The sequence below is a fragment of the Echinops telfairi genome, unplaced genomic scaffold (genome assembly GCF_000313985.2).
Source record: "Echinops telfairi isolate 266 unplaced genomic scaffold, ASM31398v2 ScPeMD7_2;HRSCAF=8, whole genome shotgun sequence".
NCBI lineage: Eukaryota > Metazoa > Chordata > Mammalia > Afrosoricida > Tenrecidae > Echinops > Echinops telfairi.
This window is the reverse complement of record NW_022103898.1, coordinates 54,490,286-54,502,734: the sequence shown is the minus strand read 5'-3', so window position 1 is coordinate 54,502,734 and position 12,449 is coordinate 54,490,286. Positions and strand designations below refer to the sequence as shown.

The 12,449-nt window shown below is 43.9% G+C and overlaps 1 protein-coding gene across 1 annotated transcript in view; it reads right to left on the bottom strand.

The window, feature by feature from the left end:
* Positions 1-1,980: 1,980 nt before the first annotated feature.
* E2F7 (E2F transcription factor 7) overlaps positions 1,981-12,449 on the bottom strand; it is a 42,158-nt gene continuing 31,689 nt past the window's right edge. Inside the window, exons 7-12 of the mRNA XM_004700433.2 lie at positions 11,907-12,089; positions 11,315-11,387; positions 9,746-10,244; positions 8,237-8,495; positions 5,391-5,812; positions 1,981-3,757 (exon numbers count right to left, since the gene is read on the bottom strand). Coding sequence (XP_004700490.1) covers positions 3,587-3,757; positions 5,391-5,812; positions 8,237-8,495; positions 9,746-10,244; positions 11,315-11,387; positions 11,907-12,089 — 1,607 coding nt within the window. The 3' untranslated portion in view covers positions 1,981-3,586. The remainder of the gene's footprint in view (positions 3,758-5,390; positions 5,813-8,236; positions 8,496-9,745; positions 10,245-11,314; positions 11,388-11,906; positions 12,090-12,449) is intronic.

The following is a 12,449-nucleotide window of genomic DNA, read 5'->3' as shown; positions in this document are numbered from 1 at the left end:
GGTGGCTCGAAGGCAGCTGTCTACCAGAGTCACCAATACTAGGCGTGATACAAAGCTGTCCTTTTTGCTAGCACGTGACAAATACCAGGGGGGAGTATTCCTACAACATTGGATTCTCTGGCGGTAGATTTGAGCTAGGAGAAATCAGATTAATTCTGTGTGGTTAATTTAAAAGCGAAGACTCATAGTGGGATTTGGTTTTGAGGTAACGGGGCATTTGCTAGCCTTAGAATCAGCAAACTTTACAGACATCACAAGTCTGGGAAGTGCTGTGCAGTAACTTGTGATTAGGTAAGCATCAGGATCAGTTGGAAGCTCAATATTCTCACTCAGTGGAAATTAACTTAATCACATCATTCTCTACCCTCTAAGTGACCATATAATTCTAAAGCAGTAAACTAGTCTTAAGGAGCCCTGGTAGTGTAGTGGTGATGCAGTGGGCTGCTAACCTCAAGGTCAGTAGTTTGAAACTATCAGGGGGTAGTTCTACCCTGTTCTATAGGGTCACGAGGAGTCAGAATTTACTGGTTGGCAGGGAGTTGAAGTTTTAGAACTCAGTTTTGGAAACCAACGGAAAGATCTGACATGTTCATGAGAAGCTGGTTGGCTACGCTTCAACTGTTAATGGTTTTACTACAAAGGACACACACAAAAAGCCCAGGAAGACAACGTTTCTAAGGAAATAAACTTTTATTGCTATTTTTTAAAGCTTAATCTTTTTCTACAAGAAAAAATAAATCAATTTACATGTAGTAAAGAAGAGAGCAATACATAATATAGCCATTAGGGAAAGGCAGCAGAGCGAACTAGGAAAACAAAAGCAGTAAGCAGCAATATTAATACCTACATAAAATTAGCAGTGCAATGGATAAGCAGAAAGCAGCTTTACATCGAAAAACAAAAGTTAATTATTTAAATACAGAAATAGCACCGTCCAAAAAGGAATTGAGAAATGTAAACTTGGTAGGTAGATTCAAGTATAAAATTATACCCCCAACTCTTGTACCTGTTAAGGGTTTCACAAACCCTAGACCGTGTAGGGCACACACACCTTCCTCAGTGGTGAATCAAAAGCTGCATTTCCTTAGCGAGGTCGTCAACCATTTCTTTGCTCAGTTCCACAATGATAGCGTCAGAGTGCCACTGCGTCTTCTCTACCAGCACACCCACATCTAGTCCAGCAGCTTCGCTACTGTCAGTTGCTCCACAAGTTAGATTCATTTTCTGAAAGTTAACAGCTGCGTTGTCGCTATTATTTACATTTCACAAAGCCACATTAATAAGTAGGTACTGAATACCAAAGTATAATTTCTTCTTTCGTCTCCTTTTGCTAGCTATTGGCTATTTGGTCACAAAAGTCAAAATATTCTCACATATGGGATTTTTTCTTAATACTCCTCAAGAACCATGAATCTCTGAGGTAAATGTGGCTATATCACGAACAGAGTTGTTTTTTTTTCAAGTAAATGCAAATAATTAAAAACTTATGTGGGAAGCACCCAGGAGTAGCGGGGAGAAGGAAAATCAGTTGTGTTCTCATACAAAATAAAGCCCTCAGTGAAAATGTTTGCTGGAGGATGTATTTAAAATGCATGTGCCTTGTGCAGATTTTTATGCTCCTATTGTGTAGTCTAATCTACCTGAGAACAGGCATATTTTTCTTTGTTTTATGGAGGGACTTATTGGTATGTTAGGCTAACCTTAACTATGCAATTACTGATAATAAAAAACATATTTTTACCTAACTCCAGAGAAAATGGAAAAAAGGAGATGGGTGAGGAGAGACCATCCTCTAATAATTGACAATGTAGTGTTGGTAAAATTTTTATATAAGTGGCTACCTCCCTAATGTTTTAAAAAAACTTGTTGGGGTAATAAGGCTAGTATCCTGCAGTTAAAATAAAGCTACTTTCCTCAGACTCCCGGAGTCTCTTAACTTACTGTATATACTTGAGTATAAGCCGACCCGAATATCAGCCAAGGCACCTAATTTTATCACAAAGAGCATAAAAAATGTGCTGAAAAAACTTGGCTTATACACGAGTATATATGATCGTATTCTTAAGATTTTGGGTTCCAAAAGAAAATAAAACCCTACACCACGATTCCAAATCTAGGATAGAAATTTTTAAAGGAAGAAAGCAGGGAGGGAGAGAAAAAGGATAGAAGGATGGGAAGAACAAAGAAAGCAAGTCACTTACTCTGAGATGACAGTATGAGGTAAATATCAATAAAGGTAGGAAATAGAAGAAGCTACCTTGGCTACTTCCTGCAATGCTAGTCATGTGCTCTAACACAGACACTGCATCCTAGCTTCTGGAATGGTATTTGTGCTAGGACACCAAACCGCTGTACTCATTATCCTTGCTTTTCAGAAGTTCCATAGGACTCCGGTGTGAGAACTGGATACTGACCAGACCGTGATTTCCCCTCTCACCCTTCCAGAGGTGAGGGAAAGAGAATGAGCAACCAAAGAATGGCACATTGTCCTGCGTCAATTCCATCCTGCTACTCTTCTTCAGAATCCTACCAAAAGTTCCACCCAGATCCTGATTCCCCACGTATTGTATACCATCCTGATTTAGCTTATGAACAGTAATTGTTAGAAGGTATCCATACCTGCCTACTCTAAAGTTAACATTTAAATTAAAAATTACATCATCATCATCATCATCATCATGCAGGGGTACGTAGTGAAGGAAACTGTGACCACCGGAGCGTGTTCACCGTGAAGAATCAAAGCTCCCGGTTCACGGCGAGCCCAGCAGCAGCACCCGGGCTGCGTGAGTTTATCCCAGTTCTCCAGTCCAGAGAGGTGAGCACAGTTCATCCACAGCAAAGCGTGTCCTTCTTCACAGTGATTTTGGTCTTGACATTTGGCCACATATATATATATATTTATCCACATTATTATTAGGATGTAGAGTAAGTGCAGGGAAAACTTCAGGAAACAATCTTAAGTATAAACATTCAAGTCGTCATACCCTGAAAAGAATTCTGTTTTGCTGTAGGTGTAAACTTTTTTTTTGCACTAAATCCCATTTCAGGAAAGACAAATAAATACCAGAGGACTCACAACTGCAGCTGGCCTCCCTGCTGAAGTCTAAGGAAGCAGTTGCGGCTTCAAACTGCAGCAAGGAAGTTGCTTTTTCTTCCTTTCCACCACAGATTTACTCAGGGCAAGTGTCAAGAATGCTGAGCCTCGTTAAGTGCTAGACAGCCCCCTGCCACCCCCACCCTTAGTAAAACCACAAGCTCCAGCAGCCTGTTCAGATCTACGCGGAGCAGTCAGCTGCTTCTGGAACCCAAGCCACACGACAGTCAAGCCTTTCACTGGGACTCCAGGCAGAGTCCGAACTCAAACTACTTAGAATTAGATGCGCGATTAAGTACAATTACTCTCAGGAAAATAGATGATTCGTGATGATGAGGCATGAACAGAACCAGTGAATGAAAAAGAGAGGAAGGAGGAGCATGCTGATGACCGATGGTCTGAGGGTGGTTTCTGGTCACCCTTAGAGTAACACTTGCAACACAGCGACAACGTTCGAGGTGGTCCAGTCCCGTCCCACCTGGTCGTGTCAGGTTAGTCAGCGCCCCCGCTGGGAATCTCCAGTCTTCTCTGGGCTGAGCTGGTATTCCGAGACGGAGTTCTTTCTCTTCTCTTAGTAACAGGGTCTCCGAGGCTGCCGGGTGTCTTGAAGAATATCTCACGATGTGTGTGCTGCATGCTCTTGGGAGTCATGGGGGCTGGTGACTAACAGAGAGAGTAATCGTGTCAGAAAATCAGGCCCACCAGAAGCAGAGCCAGTTGTTCTCAACTGGAAAAAGGGCTTTTTCTTGACTTGTGCCATCCCAATGCTTATGTGGGTCCTCTCACCTCTTTCCTTTTCCAGCAAGAGAAAAGACCTGGCAGCCTGCGGAGCCCTAGGAGGCAGCCAGTCCCCCTTTGTCCCATAGGGCCCCGAGAGTCAAAGTGGCCTCCACAGCCAGGGGTGTAATTCATGGCTCACACGCATTCCGCTTTCTTCCTACACGCTTAGCACACTTGGAAACGAACTTATTTTGTGTGCAGAAAGGCAGCTTAGCATAGAGATTATAGGCCCAGCTGCTACCTATCTGATCTTCAATTTCTTCAACTTTAAATGGAGCTGGTAAATGAACCAATTTCGCAGCATTTTAAAAGTTAAGCGAGATGGTATTTGCAAAGCATTTTAGAGCATGCCAAGCAAATAATGTTTCCATTCCCTCTGTTTCTTTATTTGGTATTTATGCTCTCATTAATGTACCCTGAAAGGGCAGAGATCTTCTGCTTCCTGTCAGACTCTTATTGCCTGAATCAGTGCTTGGCAGATAAGTAGGGTTAAGAAAAGTAAATGTTGTTATCATCATCTTGTTTAAAAACTAACATATTTATTTCTTTGTTCAGCAAACTCCTGGCTTCTGAATTACTTGTTTCAAATATTTTTGGCTACCATTTAATTCTTTATTCTCTTTGAGAAAATAATTATTATGCAAAATGCCTAATTCCTAACAGGAATTCAACAACTATTTATCGATGGAATCATAAATGGAGTTTGGGGGAGCAAATGCAAAAAAGCTTTAAAGTTTGTGGAAAAATTCCATTGTCATTTCATTCCATTTTTCCATGAACATTTTTGGGGTGAACTTTTAATACTAATACATTTATACTGATTATATATACATCTTTATGTCTTATGTAATTATAGATGTTCATTACTTCATATTAAACACCATATTTTTAAAAGAAATTACTGATTTGAACTTATTTGAGTTTGAAGACTTATTTTCCTTGGTTTTATTGTGTGATTAAAATTTATGGTGGTCTGATATAATGAAATGGAAGCATAGGGAAACTTCTGAATACTTAGCATCCATTAAAAATTCACCTGAGCCATACCTAAATTTTAAAAAAAGAAAAAAAGTTGGATTTAGACTTTTAGAGATCCTATATGTCAGTGGTTCTAAACCTTCCTAATGCCGCGACCCTTTAATACAGTTCCTCATGTTGTGATGACCCCCAGCCATAAAATTATTTTCGTTGCTACTTCATCACTGTAATTTTGCTACTGTTATGAATCAGGCGACCCCTGTGAAAGGGTTGCTTGACCCCCCCAAAGAGGTCACGACCCACAGGTTTCCAAGGCAGTAAATCTTTATGGGAGGATCGCCTCATCTTTCTCCTGCAAATTGTGAGGAACGACAATGAAAGGGCAGCATGTCTGCCTATGTCTCAATGCTTCGCCAGATAAGCAGGCAACAGGGGGGTCTATAATGGAACAGGCTGACCTCCTCAAACACAGGTGCACCCATCACAGGGCAGTGGCGTCACACCTTGTACCAAACGGAAATGCACGTTGAGGGCTCACCTGCTGTGACTTCACTGCTGAGGCGAGATGCCCCATGTACACCGGTGACTCCGGCTGGGCAGCTGAGCAGGACTGGGGTGCCTCTGGGCTGTGGTTCAGTGAGAGCTGGCCCTGAAGGGGAGGATCTGTGGAGGGCAGTATTGATGACTTCGGATTAAGCATGGTTGCAGGGCCGATGAGAAGATGGGCTGTTGATCCAAAGCCAGGCAAGCCAAAATTCACATGCCCTGGGTTGGGAAGCGTGCCAGGAGCTGAAGAACCTGGCCCAGGTATGGTGGGAGAATAAAGGACTGGAAAGGGGCCTAGGGCTGGCGATGGTAAGACCATGCAAGGAAGGTTGAGGGGCGGCAGCTGGTTTGAAGACGGCCCCACGGTATGAGGGGTCTGACTGCCCGGTAAGAGCACATTGAAACCATTTAATCCTGAAACAGAAGCAAAATGAGATGAAAATCACAACATGAAAACACTCGGTGAAACGGTTCACGACCACATCCCTCCCTACACCAGGAAAGCTCCTCCTGGTACGCGCCTTCGCCCCTCACCTTTTCAGAGCACGTGGTCATAACACAGCAAACATTTGGTCAGTGTCTGTGTCTGCTGGGAAGGCTGCTTCCAAACAAAATGTTTACTCTAGTGAAATATATGAGGGGCAAATTCCATATCCTTTCATTTCAATTACCGTGAACGGTCGGAAGTCCCTTCGTATATAACAAAGCATTTGCCGCGCCACCCATTTTTACGGATACAATTCAGTAACGTTGTGTTCCACCGTTCTGTGCAATCCTCACATTTCCAATGTCTTCATCACCCCCCGAAGAGCCACTTTACCACCTTCCCCTCCTACCTGTCCTTGGCAATAACGGGAAAACTCCAGTTTCTGTGTGTCTGCCTGGTCCCGGTATTTCATAGAAGTAGGACCACACAGTATCTGTTCTCTGGTGTCTGATTTATTTCACTCAGCATAATGTTCTGGAGTTTTGTCCACGTGGTAACATGCATTGAAATTTCTATGGCCTTAAAAAAAACGGAGCCCTGGTGGCACAGTGGCTAGGCGTTGGGCTGCCAACTGCAAGGTCAACAGTTCTAGACTACCAGCTGCTCCGTGGGAGAAAGATGGGGCTTTTTATGCCGTGAAGAGTTAGTCTTGGAAACTCATAGGGCCAGTTCTACCCTATCCTTTAGGGTCGCTGTAAGTCAGCACCGATTTGATGGCAGTCAGTTTTTATGCCTGTCTGCCTGCACATTGTATTTATCCACTCGTTTGCTGCCCTTTTGTGAATAAGTGTAATAAGCACTGTTGTATAGGTAAGTATGTTTCACACTGCCAAGGCTCTGTGGGCGTTCCCCAGCTGAAACTGAGGGCAGTGAAGACAGTGGCAGACATGGGTACCTTTATTTTTACTCACGGAAACTTTGTCTTCCTCCAATGAGGACCGCAGGCTAGAAACCGCAGCAGTGTTAATAGTACCTGGCTTTCTCACAAGTAGAAAACACGGGATCTTTATATTAATGATAGGTCCCGCCAGCTTCTTAAGATACTGCTTAAGGTCATTATGCTCTTGAAATGACAGTATTTAGCAGTTCTGCCAGGTTGTTTTCCTATTCTAAGTACTTTAAAAATGACCTTATCACCGCATTTCAATTCCTCTGTACACCTAGGTATATAATTCTCTGCATTTGTTAACATTCGGAGGAAGAATTGACAGGGTTCGCCAGACTGCCTAGAGGTGCACAGCACAGAAGAAATGAAAAATCCTTGTGTTGGACTGTCATTCAACAAGGGTGAGCCTGCTTTTTGTTTACCAGTGTATCTCTAACACTGGGTATATCACACTTAGAGTAAATAGGCAAAAATAGTTGATAAAGGGAAAAAGCGTATTACCTAGATAAGCGACTCATAAGTATGTAACCTGGTCTGGCAAAGATGCTTCAGTCAAGGAGAAAATGGAGAAAATCACTATGTATGTTGGCGTCGAGAGCAGCATCCCGTATGCTTGGTGCACCTTGCCAAATAGGTGTCTAGTATAGTTTGGCTGTGATTCAAAACAGCTAACATGTATTGAGTACTTACTAAGTTCAAGGCAGAGTCTAAATGCTTTAGACATATTTATTGTCTTATTCACTAATTTAATTTTAAAGCAACCCTGTGGAGCAGTTGCTATTATACTCAATTTTGCCAATGAGAATGGATGAATAGCTTGAGCTAAATTGGTGTGGATAATAGGAGTAGGTGATTTTAAACCTCAAACCCCCCTTACTCCACAGCTGGTGCTTAAACCCAATGATGTACTCAGAACTTGATTCTCAAGAGGTCAGAACGCTGCCTGTAGACATGGCCAATAATTTCATGTCTTTCTAATGAATCCATGTCAGATTCTGCTGAGTGGTCAAATAAGTGTCATCTTTTATATTTGGTTTTACCATAGATAACAAAAGCACATTAAACCAAACCAAACAACCCACCAAAAACCAAAACACCCCATCCGCCCAATTATGTTCCATAAACGTTGGGCTACGATCCCCATGGTTGGCAGTTTGAAACCACCAGTAGCTCGCTGGGAGAAAGAGAGGGCTTTCTACTTCGGTCACAGTGACAGTCTGGGAAACCCACAGTGTTGGTAGGAGTCAGCGATGACAGGAAGTTTGGTTTTTGGTGACAGTAGGAGCAGTCTTCCCTTATATTTCACAGATGTAGAAAACCAGGGGACCATGAGAAAAATGACCCAGAGGCCACTAGTAGCCACACATAAATGACCTGGTTGGGTCTGGTGACAGATGGAAATGTGAAAATCTAATTTATGATCCCACTACCCCAGTAGACCCCGGGACTAGATGATGCCCCTTACCAGCTGGAGACGGGACATAAAGATACTGGAGCAACGGGGGCTCTTTGGTGCCTTGACGCTCTCTCGAAGGCTTTTTGAGCTCTGTGTTTCTGGAAGGATCGCACCACTCAGGAGAAACGATGAGGCAGTTTGCTACAACCTTTTCTGAAGCCTCCCTTGAAGCAGACTGTTGGCCATTCACGTGGATGTCTTCCAGGGGCACAGATCCTATGTTACCGCTGGTCTTGGGACAGGCACAGTCTGTGAGCTCGGAGGTTTTCTACAGGCACAACCAAACCAGAACCAGGACAGTAAGTGGAGACTCAGGCAGTACATCTGTCACAGCTTTCTCAAAACAGCTAGAGCGTCAACACAAAGTTAGAACACAGCCATGTGCCACACTGATTTATGTGTCTGGTTTTACTAATATTTATAGGCAGGACCTGAAAACAAATATCTGAAGGCTTGAGGTTCCTAAGTATGATGGAGATTTTAACAGTGGAAAACTGGCTATGCTGTTTAGATGGTGAAACACACTTTAAAAACACTGTGAATCTACATACATGTATTTTTTCCAACAATTTTTGTGTCTAATTCAGTGACATTAATGATGCTCATCATGTTGGACAACCACCATTGTTATCCCTTCCCACATTTCCCCACCACCCTTTGAGCAATGACATCTGCCCTTCTTTTCCTTCCCCTGCCACCTCCGGTCACCATTGAAAGACCCTGGTCTATAGCCATGCGCCTCCTGTAGATGTCTTATATAAGTAGGGAGACTATAAATGCATTTGTAGACTGGTAACTCATAAAGGATGCTGGTGCCAGTCTTTCAGGGGCCTTACAGGTGACACAATGGTTAAAGCAGCGCTCGGCTGCCTTCTAGAAGGTTGGTGGTTCAAAACCACTAGCCACTCTACTGGAGAAAACTAAGCCAAGTCCACCACCACGGAGCAGTTTCCAACTCCTTGCGACCCTATAGGGTTCCTGGAGTTGTACATTTTTATGTGAGCAGATAGCTTTTTTTCTCTCTCGGAGCGACTGGTGAGTTTGAACCATCTACCTTGTGGCTCTCTCTACAGGAGAAAGACCTGAGATGCACTTCTGTAAGTAAGAATGACCACGTAGGCAGCTCCACTGTGTTTAGAGGGTTGTTCTGAGTCGGAGCTGACTTGACAGCAGTGGATCTCAGATTGCATATTAAAACAAAGAAAAAGCTGTCGAGATATGCAAACAGGCTAATACTAGCCATTGCCTCTGTGTAATGGAATTATTGGGAAGTCCCTCCCCCTCATACTTTCCCTTCTTTACCCAAAGGGTGGTGCTTAAAAGAGTCATTGACTTTTCTTACAGAATGATTATGGAACCGAGTTTTGGGAAAACCAGTCGGGTGCTTAACTGTACAAGTGACAGGGGCACATTCCCACACTGCAGACTTGGTAGCTTACTGGACCTGTGTGTCTTCCTTAGGAAGATGCTTCTGGATCAATGGGAGGTCACCAGACACACCCGCCAGCACTCCCTCACCTTGGGCATGACAAGGGAAAGCGGGCCATCCTCGTACTCCAGACTGCGTCGTTTAATGCCTGGGTCTTCCTCCTCTTGAGGCTTCTTCTCCCTGACACGCTTCTGAGCTGAGGGTACAGACGATAGCTCTGATGCAGCCGAGCCGTCAGTGCTTCTGCTCGCCCTCTCTGAGCCGGAGCCGGGGGGCACACCCTCTGGAAGGCTCCCGTACAGCATGAATAGTGACGTGGAGGGCACGTACACCAAGGGCTGACCAGCAAGCACAGCTGGCTTCAGGTTCTCCACGTCAGAGGCTGCGGGAGTGGGGGGGACACCCATTTGTCCACTGTGACCATTCTGTGTAGAGAATGCCTGTGTATCCGTTTGAGGGACGGAACATGCTTGCTTTGCTAAGGAACTAGCAGAATATTCAGAGTCAACAGGAAGGACAGGGAAAGGAGGAGCAGGGTCCAGGTTGTTTGATGGCGAGACCACCGTCTTACTGGCAAAGGCTTTGCCCCTGTAATAAGAAGGAAAAATAAACGAGTACCACCAAGTTCCCACATTCTACCAACTCCCTGATCTTTGCTTTTCTAAAGAGAACCCTAACAAACCAGAGGGAGATGATGTTGTTCAGGCTAATCTTAAAATGCACTCTCTGAGCACGCAGGAGTTAACCCCAGAGGTGTGTGGCCAGGTGCCACCTGGATGGCTTTTTAGGGCTCCAGTGGGAAGGGATTTGGGGGAATCTCAGGTTAAAGCAAATACTGGCTGGTTGTTTATGGTGCACTTATCCCTTATGGGGCACTTAGATACTATCATTGGTTGTCCCCACCACTCATCTGCCAGTCTGTGGAACTGTGGTGGCTTTGTGTCCCTACAATACTGGAAGCTATGAGCCATGGGAACTGCAAATACCAACAGGCTCAGTCCTGGTGGGCAGATTTCACGGAGCTCCCTGGCTCAGACAGGCTGGGGATGTCTATCTGTATCTTAGAGGCAGACCACCACATCCATGGAAGTGTGACTGGAGGCACACTCATTAGAAAGGTGATTATCATCTGTGTCATGCTGTAGCTTCATCTTGTCTCAGTGGATAACTCACGCAGAAACCGAACTGCAACCACAGGCTTAGAGACTAGCGTTTGTAAGCATCACACATGGAAGCCTACGGCTAGACGGACTAGATGAAAGACTTCACTGCACCACAATGAGCTGATATACACACAATGTTTCGAAGGGTGCCTGATACTTAGTAAACCAAATGAGGCATGATGACAATGATGAAGGAATTCACGGGACCAGCTCACATCATTTCTCAGTGTCATGTTATCAGTGCATTGCTTTTTGGGGGGTTTCCACCCCTAAAAGCCGCCATATATTAGGACATCAATTTTTCATTTTGTGTGTACCTAAGGCTACCTATCAGTGTTGGGCACAAAGGGGAAACTTGCAAAAAACCAAACACAAATGGAAGACTAACGTATTAGCAAGACTGCTAAACATTCTGTTTTGCAGGGTAACAATTCCATCTAGTCCAAGTTAACACTAGGAAATAAAAATACTCTTGAGTTTTAAAAAACTACTTACTGACATTTTTCTTCAACTTGCTGCCTGTAGATAGCTGCCAGACTTCCGATTTCTAAGGAACAGCCCCCTAATCCTGAAGGGGAAATGGAGGTTGAATAAATATAGCTAGAAACGTATATATTCCTACGATAGACAGCAGAGTGAATCCACAGCGTAGGAGTCTAAGACAACCGGTAATCCTGCTCTGCTTTTGGTTCCAAGACACAGATTTTAAAGAGTAAGCTCTTGAGGGTGAATTCGGGTCTCATCAAAAAATTAGCAAGTGTATGGACGCGCACACTTACAAGCAAAGAAAGCAAAACAAATGTTGCTCTGTCAGTCTGACAACTTTCTGAAACTCTTACATGCCAACCAAGTATGGTGGACTGACTGATCTGTCAGGCTGACCAGCAGTCATTTCTGGCATGGAGTCACGTTCACAATACTCTGAGAACGCAGCATTTCCTCTGCCCCAATAATCTTATCACTGTAGGCAAGTGGAGAGCAGAGTCCGGAAACTAGAGATAAGGCCTCAGGGGTCAGCCCATTTAAACATGTCAGCACACGGGCAGAACTAGTCACCTCAATGCCATGGATTAGTCAGGAAGCATACCTTGTTCTCTGTAAGGGCTGCTGGGCTCTGAGTTGACTTTTCTCTTGATCCTGTCAGAAGCCTGAACTGTGTTAAAGGAACTGTGTCGAGCCAGCCTCTGCTTTGCACAAACTTGAATCTGGCCATATGGTTTTCTCTCCAATTCTGGTAAGACAGATGCAGAAACATCCACTAGTTGCTCATCTAAATAAACGAGAGGATTGGTAGTGTTGTTACAAAGCTATAATTCAGAATAATTATAGCCTTTCTGAGATATGACTTTATGAGCTTGTACCTGTAATGGCGTCACTCTATAAACCCAAACCTAATGAATTCTATGAGTCTTGTCTCAAACCCTACTTTAAAATGATGCACTGAAAAAAATTTAAATTAGCAAATGACTTGTGGTAGTTACACAATTTCATGTCAACATGATAAACAAGAATGAAGGGGTGGAATCTAGCCTGTCGATCAGGTCATGGTCTGATCCCTCTTTGTGGGGATGGCCTTTTCATGAGGATGCTGGGATCTCCCTCTCTGCTACACATTCTTGTTGACAAGCAA